This window comes from Crocuta crocuta, unplaced genomic scaffold (assembly GCF_008692635.1).
Source record: "Crocuta crocuta isolate KB4526 unplaced genomic scaffold, BGI_CrCroc_1.0 scaffold61, whole genome shotgun sequence".
NCBI lineage: Eukaryota > Metazoa > Chordata > Mammalia > Carnivora > Hyaenidae > Crocuta > Crocuta crocuta.
Window position 1 is genome coordinate 7,689,976 of NW_027528369.1, and position 16,917 is coordinate 7,706,892.

At 54.4% G+C, this 16,917-nt stretch overlaps 1 protein-coding gene across 2 annotated transcripts in view; it reads right to left on the reverse strand.

Moving 5' to 3' along the window:
- Positions 1–7,812: 7,812 nt before the first annotated feature.
- Positions 7,813–16,917, reverse strand: part of MEAK7 (MTOR associated protein MEAK7) — an 18,601-nt gene continuing 9,496 nt past the window's right edge. For both annotated transcript variants that reach the window (XM_077754077.1, XM_077754078.1), the window contains 6 exons: positions 15,836–16,066; positions 15,374–15,518; positions 13,164–13,592; positions 10,569–10,687; positions 9,047–9,226; positions 7,813–8,583 (listed from right to left, as the gene is read on the reverse strand). In XM_077754077.1, the coding sequence (XP_077610203.1) occupies positions 8,470–8,583; positions 9,047–9,226; positions 10,569–10,687; positions 13,164–13,592; positions 15,374–15,518; positions 15,836–16,066 (1,218 nt within the window). In that variant the 3' untranslated portion in view covers positions 7,813–8,469. The remainder of the gene's footprint in view (positions 8,584–9,046; positions 9,227–10,568; positions 10,688–13,163; positions 13,593–15,373; positions 15,519–15,835; positions 16,067–16,917) is intronic.

The window sequence follows — 16,917 nt, forward strand, 5'->3', positions numbered from 1 at the left end:
GTATTGGGACAGACAGACAGACATCTGCGGCTGAGAGTGCACCACCCTCCACTCAGACCTCAAACCTGCCACACAGATGAACTCAAAATGAGCCACAGAGCAAAGCACAGAAAAATCGGGGCGGGGAGGACCTTTGGGATCTGGGGTTAGGTAGAGTTCTTAGGAGCCCACAGGACTACCCTCAAAAGAGAAGAAAAATTGAGAAAATGCCCTATAGGGGATTTACTGGATCCTATGGCAGTTCCATTTTTAACTTTCTGAGGAACCAAACAAAAACACTAATTCAAAAAGATATATTCAGCCTTGGGTTTGCTGAAGCATTATTTACAATAGTCAAGATACGGAAGCAGCCCAGATGGCCATCTCATGAGATGAATGGATAAACATGTGGTATACACACACACACACACACACACACACAAAATGGAATAGTATTCAGCCATAAAAAGAATGAAATCTTGGGGTGCCTGGGTGGCTTAGTCGGTTGAGCATCCGACTTTCGCTTAGGTCGTGATCTCGCGGTTCGTGGGTTCGAGCCCCGCGTCGGGCTCTGTGCTGACTGCCAGCTCAGAGCCTGGAGCCTGTTTCAGTCTGTGGCTCCCTCTCTCTCTGACCCTCCCCTGCTCACGCTGTCTCTCTCTCTCCTAGAAATAAATAAAACATTTAAAAAAAAAAAAAAAAGAATGAAATCTTGCCTTTCGCAGCAACATGGATAAACGCTTAGTAAAATAAGTCGGAGAAAGACAAATTCTGTATGATGTCGCTAAGTGCAATCGAAAACAAACAAATGCACAAAGAAAAAAAGAGACAACCCAAAAATCAGGCTCTTAACCCTAAGAGAACAAACTGACATTATCGGAGGGGAGGAGGGGGTAGAGTGGGTGAACCAGGTGAAGGGGATTATGGGTAAGGACTTACCGTGAGGCGCTCCGGGTGATGTGCAGAAGTGTTGAGTCGCTGTATTGTACACCTGAAACTAAAATCACACTGCAATCCAACTATACTGGAATTAAAAAAAATTTTAAGTACAGACTATAAAGAGCACTGAGAAATATAAAGAATTGTTGGCTCATTGTATTGTACAGCTGCAACTAATTTACAGTGTAAATTATGCTTGAATAAAAAATAACAGTTCTGGGGCACCTGGGTGGCTTAGTCGGTTAAGGGTCCGACTTTCGCTTAGGTCATGATCTTGCGGTTTGTGGGTTCGAGCCNCAAGCGCCTCAAGAAGTTTTCTTAAAAAGACTGGAAAATAAATATTTTCACATCACATACCCAACAGTCAACTTTGATCCAAGATTTTTTTTTTAAAAAAACTTAAAATTTGGGGCACCTGGGTGGCTCAGTTGGTTAAGCCTCTGACTTCAGCTCAGGTCATGATCTCACGGTTCNGTAAAACGTTTTTTAAAAAATAAAATAAATTTAAAAAAATAAGAAAACTTAAAATTTAACAATTAACAAAATAGAAATAGGGCAAAAGTCTTGAGCTGAGCCTTCTCCAAAGAGGACCTACAGAGAGCAAACACACGAAGAGACGTCCAGCCCAAGTCCACGACGAGATCCGCTACACGCCTCTCCGAATGGCTGAAAACACGGCCGGGACACGGCTGGCGACGCGGGAGGGCAGGTGCACGGAGGCCTCGCAGGGCGGGGGAGGCGCGCGCCACAGCCGCCCGTGGAGAACAGGCTGACAGCGTCCCGTCGGGTTAGACACACACTCAGCACGTGACCCGGCAGCGCCGCTCCTCGGCCCGGACCTTCGTGCCCACGATGTGCCCCGAAGGCTCACAGCCCCACTCGGAGGAGCCGCATCTTAGGGCCACCCACCCCTTCTGCCGATGAACAGCCCCCCCACGGGACAGGGCTAAGGAGCGTCCACATCGCGTCCTGGGTGGGTCCCCTGGTACCACACGGAGAGAAACGAGTCTTACTGGTTCCGTACCGCAGGGTTCCATTTACCTAACATCCTCGAGGTGACAGGGTGACAGGGCGACAGAGAGTGGGTGAGAGGCTGCCAGGCGTCAGTGTTGGGAGGCCGGGACTATTAGAGGCGGAGCAGGGGGGAGCTCGGGGGGCAGTGGGGCGGTTCTGGATCCCGATGGCAGGGACGGTCACGTGCATCTACACGAGATCAAGTTTCTCAGGACGGCTGTCGGGGGACCCCAAGCCCCGCCTCGGGCTCAGATGACCAGAAACTGTTCTTGGGACATTTCCGGATTCCACCCTGCGGCGGGCGGGGACGTATCTCTTTCCCTGTAACAAGCCCAACAGGTTTCAGGGAATTCTGTGTCTTCGGCCAACGGTCCAGCCTGAGGGTGGCACGGGGAGCCCCCTGACCAGCAGAGGGCGTCAGAAGGCTGGGGCCAAGTTTGCCATCTGGAAGACGGTGCCCTCAGCCGTAGGTTTGCCTAAAAGCAGGTGCGTTCAAACAAGGTCTATGCGTAGCTGAGAGTATCGTACCAAGGCCAGTGTCCTGGCAGGTAGACTGACCCTGCTACGATCAGGGAAGACACTTTCATTAGGGGACGCTGGGTGATCCGTACCCAGGAACTCGCGGTACGAGTTTTGCAACCTCTAGATCGCTCCAAATTATTTCAAAATAAAGTTTATAAGGAAAAAAACCCTCAAAAACATTGAGCTAAAATATACCAGGCGAATTCCAAATAACACACACGGTGGGGTGACACGATTAACGTCAGACAAGATTAACATGGGGGCCACAAGCATTAGCTAAGACCAGGAAGGGAATTAAATGAGCTGTATTCACCACTGAAAATCCATCGGGCCGGGGCACACACCAACACAACATCCAAATTCTCAGAGCACCGTACGGGTAACGCACAGGAAATTCATTCGGAGACTCTACCTGGCCACAGGTAAGGGCACAACTCAATCCTCAATTATTTCCAAGTAGACCGAAGATAGGTGACCTCTCTAATTATTATTTGTTACAACTAAAAACGAACAATGCCATTCGTAGGAAAATTCTCCAGCATACAAACGTTTTAGTGTTTTTTGTTTGTTTGTTTTTTCTGAGAGAGGGAGAAGGTGTGAGCATGTGAGGGTCAGAGAGAGAGGGAGACACCGAATCTGAAGCAGCTCCAGGCTCCGAGCTGTCAGCACAGAGCCCGACGCGGGGCTCAAACCCATGAACCGTGAGATCATGACCTGAGCTGAAGTCAGACGCTTAACCGACTGAGCCACCCAGGCGCCCCTGAAAGTTTTAAAACTCTTGGCCCCAAGGGGGAAAATCTGAATAAGGGGGCACCTGGGAGGCTCAGTCAGTGAAGCCTCTGACGTCAGCTCAGGTCATGATCTCGCGGTCTGAGAGTTCGACCCCACGTCGGGCTCTGTGCTGACAGCTGGGAGCCTGGAGCTGCTTCGGATCCTGTGTCTCCCTCGCTCTCTGCCCCTCCCCCGCTTGCGTGCACCCATTCACACCTTCTCTCTCAAAAAGAGATGAAGACTAAAAAACAAAAAAGAGATCAATCTGAGTAAGAACGGCAGAAAATCTAGAAGCCAACCACAGAGAACACGCCTATCAGAGTCTACACAGTATGGCCAAAACGGCAGAGCTCAAGGAGAAAAGGGATACCTCTATATAAGCATTTACTTTCATTCTTTTTTATTTAGTAACTTAACAATCGACTCAAATTTGAAAGTGAAATGAACAGAAGGAGATACTATAAAAGCAAAGTTACTGGAAAAGAAAAACAGAACTGGTACAACATCATGTAGGAAAAACAGAAGTAAAACGCCACAACTCAAAAGATCTCACGTATTCTGGTCAACCCTATGTAAATTACCTTGAAAACGTACATCAAATGAAAAACCTACCAGGAAATTAAAAATCATCAGAATGAATCCCAGCAGAGATGTGAGATCACCCAGATGATAAGAGAAATGATGAGGTTATCAAGAGCTCACCCCTCTGCGCCCACCACCCCTTAAATCCCCCCGTGAATTTGACTCAACCTTTAAGGAAACGCTTTCATTGTTTTTTCTAGAGCCTGCAAAACAGAAAAGTTCTAAATTATTTTTGTAAGGCCAGCGCAACTTTACAACTAAAGTATGACTTACATAATAGCAGATCCAAACAAAAATACAGACTAACCGTTTAGGGTTTTTTTTTTTTTCATTTTTTTTAATGTTTATTTTTGAGAGAGAGCGCGCAAGGGAGGGGAGGGGCAGAGAGAGAGGGAGACACAGAATCTGAAACAGGCTCCAGGTTCTGAGCTGCTAGCGCAGAACCCGATGCAGGGCTCGAACCCACAAACACAAACCGTGAGATCATGACCTGAGCCAAAGTCGGGCGCTTAACCGACTGAGCCACCCAGGCGCCCCTCTCTCTGTCTCTCAAAACTGAATAAACGTTAACAAAAATAAAATAAAATTAGAAAAGAAAAAGCCTCTGAAAATCCAGCACCCAGCTTAATGGTCAAAGACCAGATGCATTTCCATTAAGGTCGGGAATGGATTGAAGTCATGAAGGGCGTGGCACTGCTGCGGAAGTTCTCAAAGTATTTGCTGATACAATCAACAAAGAGAATTAAAGGCCTAGAAATTGCAACAAGTAGGGAAGTCACCCTCATTTCCAAGCACGCAGCAGTCAGCATGCTTACGTACGTCTCAAACTTGCATGGGGTCACGCATCAGTTAGAGCTCAGTAAGGCTGAGAGGAAAAGAAGAAATCACAGGAGCCAAAACACTAAGTTTGGGGATTCATTAGAAAGGTCCACTCTCAGGTCCCTCCTCAGCCCTGCCATCTGCCCCTCAGGCGGCCTTCCAGAAAATTCCAAGACCCAAGGTAGAAAACCCCCAGACCAAAGATTTCAGCAAGGTAGCTGGGATACAAAACTAGGTAGAAACATCGAGAGCTTTCCCAGGTTCCAACAATCCTCAGGAGACAAAAAATCCACGCCCCATGCCTGCACAAACAACAAAATCCACACGGGAAACTTGCCCTCCTTGGGGACAGGAGGAATCCACACCCGCCAGGTATCAGCCCTGCCTGCGCTAATCTGCATTTGATGAGCTCTCCAAAACGCAACCATCAAACTTCGTACAAGGGTACCAGAGGTCAGAGAAAATAAACGGGCAAGCGCAGGAGAAAAATTCCATAAAAAAGAGAAGTCATCGGGGAAGAGCTCTTGCACCTTTTTATCATAAAACACCACGACTTAAAAGCATGAGGCAGAAACGGAAGTTCAGAGAGACATTCAGGTGATGAGAACGGAGTACTTCTAAGTCAGTGGGAAAGAAACGCAACATTTCATATAAAAGATGCTGGAATTTATTCTGGAACAAGATAGAGGTACATTTTAAAATACATTCTGAAGAGGCGCCTGGGTGGCTCAGTCAGTTAAGCGTCTCACTTCGGCTCAGGTCATGATCTTGCAGTTTGTGAGTTTGACCCCCTTGTCGGGCTCTGTGCTGACAGCTCGGAGCCTGGAGCTGCTTCGGATTCTGTGTCTCCCTCTCTCTCTGCTCCTCCCCCACTTGCATTCTGTCTCACATTTATAAACAAACATTAAAAATATTTTTAAATAAACAGAATACATTTTGAATCGATCGAAAATTTAGAAGGAAAAATGCAAAGCGGAGGGGCAGCGGCAGAAAACGGGTTTTTTTCTTAATCACAGAGGGGGGCAAAACACTTTCAAAGCAAACTACAAATCTCAGAAGCCAAGGGGAAATGCTGATAAATAGGACCAAATGCAAAATTTACGTATAGAAAAATAAACTACGTCCAACAAACTGGAAAATAATACTTAGCCTTCAAGTCAAAAGGTATTTTGCTTCACTCAAAAAAGTGCTCTTGCAAATCAGTAAGAAAACTGAAACCCTTGGAAGCCAGAAGGTCAGGGCGCCGACGGCTTTTGAAAACTAAAGCCGAGACATGACCGGGTCCACGGAAACTAAGTGTTAACACGGTGTCCGTGCAAACGCAGCCAACGGGCGTCCCTGCACGGCGGGGCTATCAGACCTCAAAAGAGGTTTGCTCGTCTGTCAGGGTCGAAATTAAGAAGCGTCTCTTGGTCCAACAATCCAACTTCTAAGAGTTTCTTCTCCCCGACAAACATCAGAGACACACGTACAGGAGATTCGCTCCAGCAGCGACGAGCGACAGACCCGAGGGTCCCCAGCCCGCAGGCGCGACGCCAGGAACGATGGAGTTCGGTACCGCGGGGTGTGCGTCCGGGGAAAGCAAAGAGGGAGGCAGGTGTGGATACTGAGCCACCTGANCGGGGGACACGCCATTGTGGAAAACACAATCGGGCTGGGTGTGCAAGGAGTCCCCTCTGGCCGGAGAGCTCCCGAGGAGCCTTGCCTGTCAGGGAGGGAGACAGCTCTGCGAGTTACCTTTCGAGTTACGGCCTGCGTATTTCAACCTCCTTTCACCACGGCCACGAACGGTCTTTTTTTTAAATAAAGGAAACGTGGTGGGGAATAAAAAAAGTGACAATCGCCACGGTGGCACCGGGGACTACATTCTCTCGCCTCCTTCGAGCACCTTCCGGGGCCCTGACTGGTCTTCAGTCGCGGGGAAACCGTGGGTCTCGAATTCTTATTTCTGCTGCACAAAAGAACAAACTCTGGTTTGTTGAAACCAGAAGCACCTGCGTCCCAGGCCCGGCGGGGGTGGGGGGGGGTGGGGGNAGGCTGCCGAGCGCCCAGAGGCGCCTGCCTTTCCTTTTCCGCCTGCCGTCCTGGGAAGCAGACCCTGGGCCGTGATCGGAATTGTGATGAGAACAAGCACAAGGCGGAAAGTGTGCCCAGAAGGTCGGGCCCTCTCTGATTCTCTGACAGCCGTAAACAGAGGCAGCGGTGACAGTATTTACGGTACAGACGCCAACAGACCTGTGATGAGTGAGGTACTTATTTACATTAAAATAACATTTATTTTTGAGGGAGAGAGAAAGAGAGAGACAAAGTGTGAGCAGGGGAGGGGCAGAGAGAGACACACACACAGAATCCGAAGCAGCTCCAGGCTCCGAGCTGTCAGCACAGAGCCCGACGCGGGGCTCGAACCCACGGACTACAAGATCATGACCTGAGCCAAAGTCAGACGCCCCACCGACTGAGCCACCCGGGCGCCCCTAGTTGCATTTTCATAAAAGAAAATTCCACAACAAACTGAAGGTGCAGGGCCTACCTAACTCTTTGGATTTACGGTAATAAATATAATTTACTTAAGATCTGAGGATCCTAATGTCCTGGGTCTGCAATCCCATGAGCTGGGAAGAGCACACAACATACCAGAGAAGTTTACTAAAAGCTGGCTTTTTTAAGGAGAACCAGTCGTGACTAAGTCTGCGTCAGGCCGCTGCCCCTCCGCGTACTGGCTGAGCACACGCTTTGCGTCCGGAAGCGTGTTTGCACAGCCTTCCACTCGGTCAGGGCAACTGCTGAGTGCCAAGTCTGAGAAGTCTCCTGGCAGAAAGAGCAGAGGCTGAAAAATACCAAAGGCTCAGGTGACTATATGGCTTAGAACCAGACGATTTTGGTTATAAGAGGTCACATTCTTCATCAAATGTGCAGAAGGTGACCATTGACAGCGAAAGAGAAGGGGAGGAGGTATGTGTTCTGGAGATGAGGCCGCGGCTCTTCAAGGAAGGACTTGTCAACCAAGCGGCTACATTCCTCAGTCCCGTCCCAGACGCCCCCCTGGACCACGGTTAGCAGCCGGGGTCACTCGAGCCGGTTCAAAGCGAGTCCCTGCTATCGGACGGCCCGTCACCACCTTGGCGGCCGCCCTGAGCCAGAGGGCGACACCGAGGATGAGGTGCCAGGGTCGGGAACCCAGATCAGTTCTGTCCAGTGAGTGACTCACCACCAGTTTATTGGAAGGGACACGTCGGGGCCCCCACCGCCCCACGTTTACATTATAACAGAACGACAGCTTCACAGCGATCACAGCACAGGTGGGAGGGCGGTGTGGAACCTTAGGACCAACTACTGAGGACCCACCTCACCGCGACCCCCAGCTCTTCCCCCCGTTAGTACAGGATTTGTGCTCTTTTATAAACAGAAATCTCACGTCACGGGGAGCTGCTCCCCAAAAGCGTTGAGACCCGCACCCCAATGCCTCTGCCCTTTCCCGGCTGGAATGGAACCTTGAGGCACGGTCTCAAGCACAGCGGCCGGAGAGCAGAGGCCGGGTGACCCCAGCACGGGGGCCCGTCCTGCACGGCGGGGAGGCACGTGCCCGTCGGATGCTCACTCTGGCAGAGGCCTCGGCGTCTGGGGCTTCGGATCTCGACAGGAAAGGAACGGAACAGAGGATCACGTTGCTAACGGACTCGGGATTTCTGGGAGACGCAGCAACCAGTCAGTACAGAACATCAGAGAACTTTACTGAGTTCTGATTAAGCACGGCTCGGTGTCGAAGTCGAACACGTGCGAGATGGGGAGGGGTCTGCAGGCTGTCCTCCGTCCGGCGGGTCGGGATCCAGCCCGGGGCCCCCCTCACTCATCCTCCGGGGGCTCCCGGAGCCCGTGGCTGTGGCGAGTGTGCCCGCTGATCTCGAGCAGGGCCTGGGCCTCGGGGTCCGCGTCCAGGACGCTCTTGCTGCTCTTGGCCTTGGGAAGAAGGGAAGGGAGCTGAGCGTCTCCCCGATAGCCAGGGACAAGCAGCAGAGTCCTCCTGGCTTCAAGCTCGCGACAGGAGGGTCAGTATCCTACCACTGCCGTGCAGAGAACACGGAGGGGCTCCGGCGCCCTCACCGAGCTGCCCCCCACCCCAGGATGCCGCCGTTGGGGGGTCGCGAGGTGCAGAGGGCCCAAGAACGGCTCACCGCAGGACCGCGGAACTAGAAGGAACCCGACCCTCCTCATCTCGCAGACGGGCCGCCCCCCGCCCGGGGCCCCACCTGGGGCAGGGCCCTGATTCCAGGGCTGGTTCCCTTTACCAAACCGCATGGGGCCGACAGGGCGCCCAGCCCTGCCCTCCGCCCAGCAGCAGCCGCCGGGACCGGGACAAAGGGCCTCGGGATGCAGGTGTACAGGGGTAGCTCGTGGAGGGCGCAGAGACGGCCGCGCTCACCTGCTCCCAGTCCGGGGCGTCGCCCACGGCCCACACCTCCAGCTTCTCAAACCGGAAGTCCTCCTGGGCGGACAGCTGGGGGCTGTTGTACGTGGTGCACTTGGGCTTGGCCTTGCTGTGTCCCTTCCCGAAATCGACATCAATCCACAGCCCAAAGTAATTGTGCTGCCCCCCCATGCCCTGTGGGGGAGGGGGAGCGTCAGCACTTCCTCCATCAGGGACACACACACACACCCCGCCCCCGCCACCAGCCTCAAGCCCCAGACTGAGACAAGGCGGGTAAGAGGTGGATGCCATTTTCTTCCACCTTTTGTTTTAAGTGCAAAACGCACAGAGCGCCGCAACTTAAGCGTCCGTCATCCCGTCACAAGCGGCTGACAGTCATCGCGGCGCCTCCTCCTGGGGCCACGCTGGCTGGGGACACAGGTGACAGCAGAGCACATAAAACTGAGGCCACAGCTCTGAGACCCCGACCATGAAAGGACGAGGGGAGGTCAGCCCGATCCTGACCTCGGAGAACCTGCGTCCGGGCCCCCGGCAGCTGCCCGGCTCGCTCAGGGCGCTGCGTGTCACCTACTGGGTGCGGAGACTGCAGGACCAGAAACAGGAAGCAGACCCTGGGGCGACGCCNCTAGAGGCCGGGAGACAGAACGGCCCGCCAGCCTCCAGCTGTGCTTCCCCGCCGCCCCCCACCTCCGCCCTCTGGGGCCCCTGGTGGGCCGGGGACTGGAGCCGAGCGAGACTCCAGAGCAGGAGATGCCGACTCTCAGGGCTGCTCCTCTCTCGGCTGATTACTGGCAATTCCTGAGGACCTACTGGGTGCTGCTGCGGAGACCACCCAACTGCCCTTTCCAGAAGGCGTCCAGGGTCCTCAGGAGGCCCCGCGGGGGGCCTGCAGCAGCCTGGGAAGGGGCACCGGGGCCTCTCCCTCCTGACCAGGTGGGGCAGCCTTCCCAGAGCCAGAGCTTCCCGAAAGGTGCTTTGTGTTAAGAAGCAGAGAAAAGAAACAGGCCAGGGAACTGGCAGGAGACCCATCTGCCACCCACACCAAGCTGGGGAGGGCCCCTNTGGCCTTCACCCCCTCGTCTTCCTCCACCAGCGGAGCCTCCGGCTGCAGCAGGGAGCAGATGGGAGGTGTGCTCACCCCGACGAGCCTCACACTTTGGTGAGTCGCCCACTGACCACTCGCGATGGGTCCTGGGGGCCCAGGTTGGGCGTGCCCCTCCCCCAGCTCACTCTGGCCACAAAGGCCACAGGCCAGCAGGGAAACCGGCCACCTCCCAACCTCGCAGGAGAGAACGTGGTCCCAGCTGTCACTCACGGAGCCCGGCACCCCGGGCAGGATGCACACAGCCCACCCACGGAACCCAGGGCGTCCCGGGCAGGATACACGCAGCCCACGCACGGAACCCAGGGGCGTGCGGCTCCTCTGGCTTGTGGGGAAAGCGGCCCCCCAGCTGTGGGCACTGACCCCGCTGCGGAAGGACGTCACTGAGGCGGGACGGCCCGGCTCCCCTCTTACCAGGCCGTTGGGGATGGTCTGCTGCCCGTGATTCAGGTACATGTAGTGGTTGTTGTAGCCCGTGGAGGTGTACACGGCCATGCGGGGGGAGGTGGAGAACAGGAAGCACGTGTCATCCCCTGAAAGTGACCAGAGTGGGGACAAGCAGGGTCACCGATGTGAGCGGGGCACAGCTCGCAAGTCTGCGCACGGTCCTGCGTGCCCGGGGCCCACCGCACACCGCGACTGGGGCCGCCACGGTCAGTGGGCAGGTCCCAGACCCCGCAGAGGCCGGGCAGCCAGTGGTGAGCTCGGGGGGGCGGGGGGGAGCGTGCCTGCTGCTCGCTGGGGACAGCGACCAGCTCTCACTAGGGAGAAGGGGAGTCTGCCGCTGCTCGCCCACCGAGTGCTCTCAAGTCAAAAGAGCAGCCTCCTCTCCACGTCAGAGCCCTGGGCAGGCGGCCACAGCACAGCCCCCTCACGTGGGCACGTGACACTTTGTGACTATGTCCCCAGCCCGAAGGAAGGCGTCCTCCGGGGGAAGAGAGAGCCTTCAGGTGCACAGCAGCCACCAGGGCACTTGCTGCCAGGAAGGGACCACGCAGGCAGGGGTGACCCTCTGCCTCCCCCCAGAGCACAAGTGCGGACATGTGTGCCCCTCAGGGAAGGTGCCGGCCAACACTCTGGTAGCGACCAGCATCCTACGTCCGGGGACTCCTGCGTGCTGTGGTTCCCCATCCACAAGCACGTCAGCACCAGGGACAGGGATGGTGGCCATGCCCCCAGGGGGACCACACAGGGTATGCTCCCCACAGTTGTGAGAAGGCGGTCCTAAGGGCTGGCTCCCCGGGGACCTTGTGAAGGGCCCCTGGCCACACTGCAGGGTTTGTGAGCCCAGGGTCAGAGGACAAGGGAGAGGAGCCTGGGGCCACACGGCAGAGGGCTTCCCTCCGGGGAAAGACTCCGGCTTGGGTCCACGGGCTTAGGCAGCCCCGGGAGGCTGGGGTGCTTTCAGGCTGATGAACTGCCTGGTCCACACTGCTGCCCCCGGTGCCCATGTAAGTATCACTCTGTCCAGGATGCCAAGGCTGACTTTCCACCAACACTTCCTAGGATGTCCTGGGACGCCCACAATATCCCAGACACTAAGTGAGGGGACGGGCCCACAAAGTGCGGGTTGTCAGCTGCAGCGGGCCTCCCTCGAGGGCATCCGGGTCTGCTCTCGTGGGGCGCGGCCACATGGGGAGGGCCACGTGGGGGCTCTCTCCCTAGGATGCAGGGGTGAGGGCCCAGGGAGTCATCATCACCTGCATAACAGTCGAGCCACAGAGAAGGCTCATCTAACTCACACCAACACTAATGGACAGACAGCCGTGGTTCAGTACTGCCCACTGCCCATGGCATTCACAGGCTGCCTTTCCACGCAGCACCAGTTCACACAGTTCTGGGGAACCGAGGCCGGGGAAAGCGAGCCTGGTGCCCAGCACTCAGGAGACTGTCTGCTCAGCCCAAAGCCTGTCTGTCCACCGCACCCCAGAAACGTAAGCAAAACAGGAAGCGACTCCACGGCTAATACATCCCGTCAAGCCTGCAACACCAGGAGTTAGAGCAGCTTCCTGCGCTGAACTTGACCTGCATCTGGGACGCGAGGCTGCCCTCTGCTGGAATTCTGCCCTCACATCAATGCACAAAGCACCAGGGGACAGGCACGGTCAGGAGGCCGGAGAGAAGAGGCGCGCCTCCCACGGGCAGCATCAAGGGGCTCGAGAGAAGAGTAGCACGTCAGACATGCTGGGACATGACGAATGACTGGAGGGTGAGGTGGAAACCAGGGGGCCAATGAGGTCCTCACAGAGTGGCGTGGGTGGAAGGCGGGGACAGAACACAAGATCTTCTGGTTCAGACACCCAGGCCCTGTCCTGAGAAGCACATGGCCTTTCCAGCCCCTGTGTCCCAGCTAAGGACCTGTTGGGGGCGGGTATTAACCACCCGGCTCCTAGGTGTGAGGACGGGGTGGCATCGGCTCTCCCAGAGCCTCCGGGAAAGGCGCCCCCTTTCACAGCCAAGGAGACCCTCCAGGGCCACACGCCGGGGCACACGCAGGGACATCATCACCTCTCAGTATGAGAGCAGCCCACTGCCCAAGATCCTTTAAGAACGTTCATCAGAGCACTTGTCTTTACGGAAGGGGAAGCATTTCCTTAAGAGACTGCAAAGCCAGGGTAGAAGGGAAAGAGAGAAGCAGGAACACAGACGCAGGGCACGGGGCCGGCTGTTCGGGAAGGGGGGGCTGCCGGAGCCCCACCGCCCAGCCTCCTTGGGGCCCGGACGCAGCACAGTTTACCGACACCCGGCCATCGCCTCCCAGCCCGAATCCAGGGTCAGGATCTCAGTCCCACCTGCCTGCCTCTGCCGCCAGAATCACAGAAGAAACCCAGGGAGCACGAGACCACGTAAGGCAGCGTCTCCTGCCACCGTCCCCTGACCACGCCCACAACAGCCCGCGGAGGACACAGAGGAAAGCCTCGTGCCCTGGTCGGCTCCACGGTCCCCAGGCAGCAACCACGAGGCCGGAACTCTCAATGAGCAGCCACGGTTCTGGGGGCCGAGTCTCACCTTGAAATTGAGGCTTGACCTCCCAGGAGCAGGAGGCAAACCCTCCGAACATGTGGCCGTCGTGGTCCTCAAGCAGCAGCACGCAGGGACCCTGGTGGGTGACGCGCCCGCAGAGCTGGGCAAAGCTGTGCCCGTGGAGCTCCGAGGAGAAGAGCAGGCGCCAGCGGTGCCGCCGCTCCCGGGGCAGCTGGGCGTTGACGTAGATGACCGACGGCACGTCCAGGAGGCTCTCGAACCCCCTCTCCTGGTCCACGTGACACTCAGGGACCAGGGTGGTTAGATCGAGGGGCGTGCACAGGAGGAGAAAGCCTCTGTGGACGACCACGCTCAGGAACGTGGCCACATGGGGGGTCCGGAACACCCAGTCCTCGACCGCGGCTCGGTCATAGTCACAGTCCAGCTGCGGAGGCCCCGGAAGCTTCTCGGCGCCTGGGGGAGGGGGAGACACAATCCGTGGGGCCATCCCATCACCGGACATCCTCCACCCACCATCAGAGCGCCTGACATGAGGCTCATGAACAGAGCTGTGCCCTTAGTATAAAATGCATACCTTATTCTAAAGATACAAGGTATCAATCACAATTAGGGTTAGTACAATAAAAGTCATTCCCCTGTTTCTTTTTACTCTTTTAATGCAGCTATTAGAATATTTAAAATTTATGGGGTGCTTGGGTGGCTCGGTCAGTTAAGCGTCTGACTTCAGCTCAGGTCATGATCTCACGGTTCGTGGGTTCGAGCCCCGCATCGGGCTCAGAGCCTGGAGCCTGTTTTGGATTCTGTGTCTCCCTCTCTCTCTGCTCCTCCCCTGCTCACACTGTCTGTGTCTCTCTCTCTCTCTCAGAAATAAAAACATTTTTAAAAATTTAGAATATTTAAAATTTCACATGTGGCTTTACGTTAGTGCCTGCATGACATTTTTGTTGGACAGCACTGATCTTGACAATGACATTCGAACTCATCTTTTCTCCTTTGTAAGCTGCATTTCAGAGACCCAGGAGACAGCCAGGCCTCAGCCGTGGGCCCGGCCCCGAAGCCATCAAGAAGACACAAGCTGATATTTTATACATATTGTTATTCTTCTGTCCAAGTCCCAAATTTCACCGCTTGAGTTTTGAAATGTGACCTACTTCCAAACTGCATTTTACAATCCAGCTTTATAATAAAATAATGCTTTAATAAAACAAGTCTACTTTGCAAAGGGATTCAACACAAGGTGGTTTTAAATCCCAAGTGAATTTGAACACACATGGTTTCTCGTCCAATGGGAGCGGAATAGGCATTATTCTCAAGCGCACCTGGCACATTTTCTGGAATAGTCCACATACAGGTTAGTGCGCAAAGCATGCCTCAGCAAATCTGAAAGGGCTGGAATCATACCAACTATGTTCTTCAACCACAATAGAATGAAACCTACAAATCAGTAACAGGAGGTGAGTTGGGAAATCCACAGATATATGGAAACCAAATAATACATGTCTAAGCAAGCAAGAGACCAAAGAAGGAATCACAAGAGAAGTTAGCAAATACCAAAAAGAATGAACACACACACACCATGTACCAAAACTTATGGGATTCAGCTAACACAGTGCTTAGAGAGAAATGTATAGCCGTAAATGCCTCTATTGAAAAAAAAGAGAGATCTCAAATCAATAACCTAAACTTCAACGTTATGAAGCTAAAGAAAGTAGACCAAACTAAATCTGAAGCCACCAGAAAGAAAGACAAGACCAGGATGGAGAGAAAGGAAGGAAAAGACACACAGAGAAAACCAACTGTATCAAAAGCTGGCTCTCTAAAGCCATCTACCAAAAGCTGACCAACCTTCAGCTAGACGGATCGAAAAAATAAAAAGCCTCAAATGACTGCGATCAGTAATGAAAGTGGAGACATCACTACGGATCTTACAGAATAGGAGGAAATAGTAGAAACAATTATGTTAATTTCTGCATGCTTATGAATTTCCCCAATGCCTCTGGTTATGGATTTGTAAATTTCGTTCCATTGTGGTTGAAGAACATAGTTTATAGGATTTCAATCCTTTTAAATGTATCGAGGCAGGTCTGACGGCCACCCAAGAAGACGACCCAGAACAGAGCCGGAGGACTCACGCTTACAGACTTCAAAACTTCACTACGAGGCTACAGTAACTGAGACCGCGTGGCATCAGCCTATCGCCAAGGCCTCAGAGGGTGAGCGCACGGGCCACTTGCCTCGGAGTTCCATCTCAGAGAAGAGCTGGGCGGCCAGCGCCTGCACGCTGGGCGGAGGGCCCGGGCCTCTCTTCTGGGTCCAGCCTCTCAGCTCCTGTCTGTAGCTTAGCACGTGCACCACGGAGCCAACCAGATCCTCTGTGAACTGCAAGGCAACAGTTTTACCATTAGTAACATTTCTACCGCGACCCAATAACTACGTCACCTCAGCACAGGGAAGGGCGTTTTATCTCTTCAGTGCTGACTAGGATGGACCACATGTAGGATGAGATGGCGAAACGGGTAGGTATTCATGCTCCGGGTCATCAAGGCCTCTGTCCAGGGTCCTGACCTTAAGGGGGTCCCCCGGGGGGGCCTCTCCATGTGCTTCCACCAGCTACGGGGCCATCCTGGTCCTGAGCCCCCACCGGAGGACACCAAGGCAGTGTGGGACAGCTGCAAAGGGCCATGTGGCCCCACTACCTGCTGGACTTCGCTCGCTTTCACGGGACCTTCTGTGGCAGAAATCATTTTCATGATCACAAGACTCTTCTCTTTGAAGCTCCCCTTGAGCAAGTGGGACATGGATGCCATAAACTGCTCCTGGGAGACGTTCTCACTGGGCCCCTTCGCCTTCCCCGGCAGGTCGAGTCCCCGCATGCCGTCATACAGCCTTGTCACCATCTCCGGGGGAAGGGCTTCCCCTATGTGGCTCTGTCGGGGACAAATTGGAGAAAGGCTGGATGGGGCCAAGCTCAGTGTGGTGGGATCGCCTGGTGGACAAGGGCCAGGGACCAAGACCACCCACTGCTGCTCCCACCAGCACCCATCCTTGCTAACTCCACGTGGGCCCTCTCTCCCCCACCCCAGGGCATCACACCCCCCTAAAAAACACACATGCCCGATGCATCCCGGCTTGTGACTCACCTTGGCCATCAAACTCTTCCACCATCTGTTCCCATCCTGCCCTCCAAACTTCCCAGTCCCCACCAGACTGGCCCTGTCACTCCTGCCTCTGGCCACTGTCTGCTCTCCACTCTGCCTACACTTTCTTCCTTCTAGACCGATAGCCACATACACATGTGAACTGATTAGCTCGTGGAATGCATGTCTGTGCATAGCTGATCTGCCGCCCTCTATAGGAGATGAGCCGGCTCTTACTTCTTACCCGAGCTGTTTGTGTTTAACGTGTATTTTTAATTAAGTTTCATTTACATTTTAAATCTAGTTCTTGGGGTGCCCAGGGGGCTCAGGCGGTTAAGCGTCTGACTTCAGCTCAGGTCATGATCTCACGGCTCATGGGTTCGAGCCCCGCGTTGGGTTCTGTGCTGACAACTCAGAGCCTGGAGCCTGTTTCGGGTTCCATGTCTCCCTCTCTCTCTGCCCCTCTCCCCTCCTGCTTAGTCGGTCTCTCTCTCAAAAATAAATAAACATTGGGGCGCCTGGGTGGCTTAGTCGGTTAAGCATCCGACTTTCGCTTAGGTCATGATCTCGCGGTTCGTGGGTTCGAGCCCCGTGTCGGCCTCTGTGCTGACTGCCAGCTCAGAGCCTGGAGCCTGTTTCAG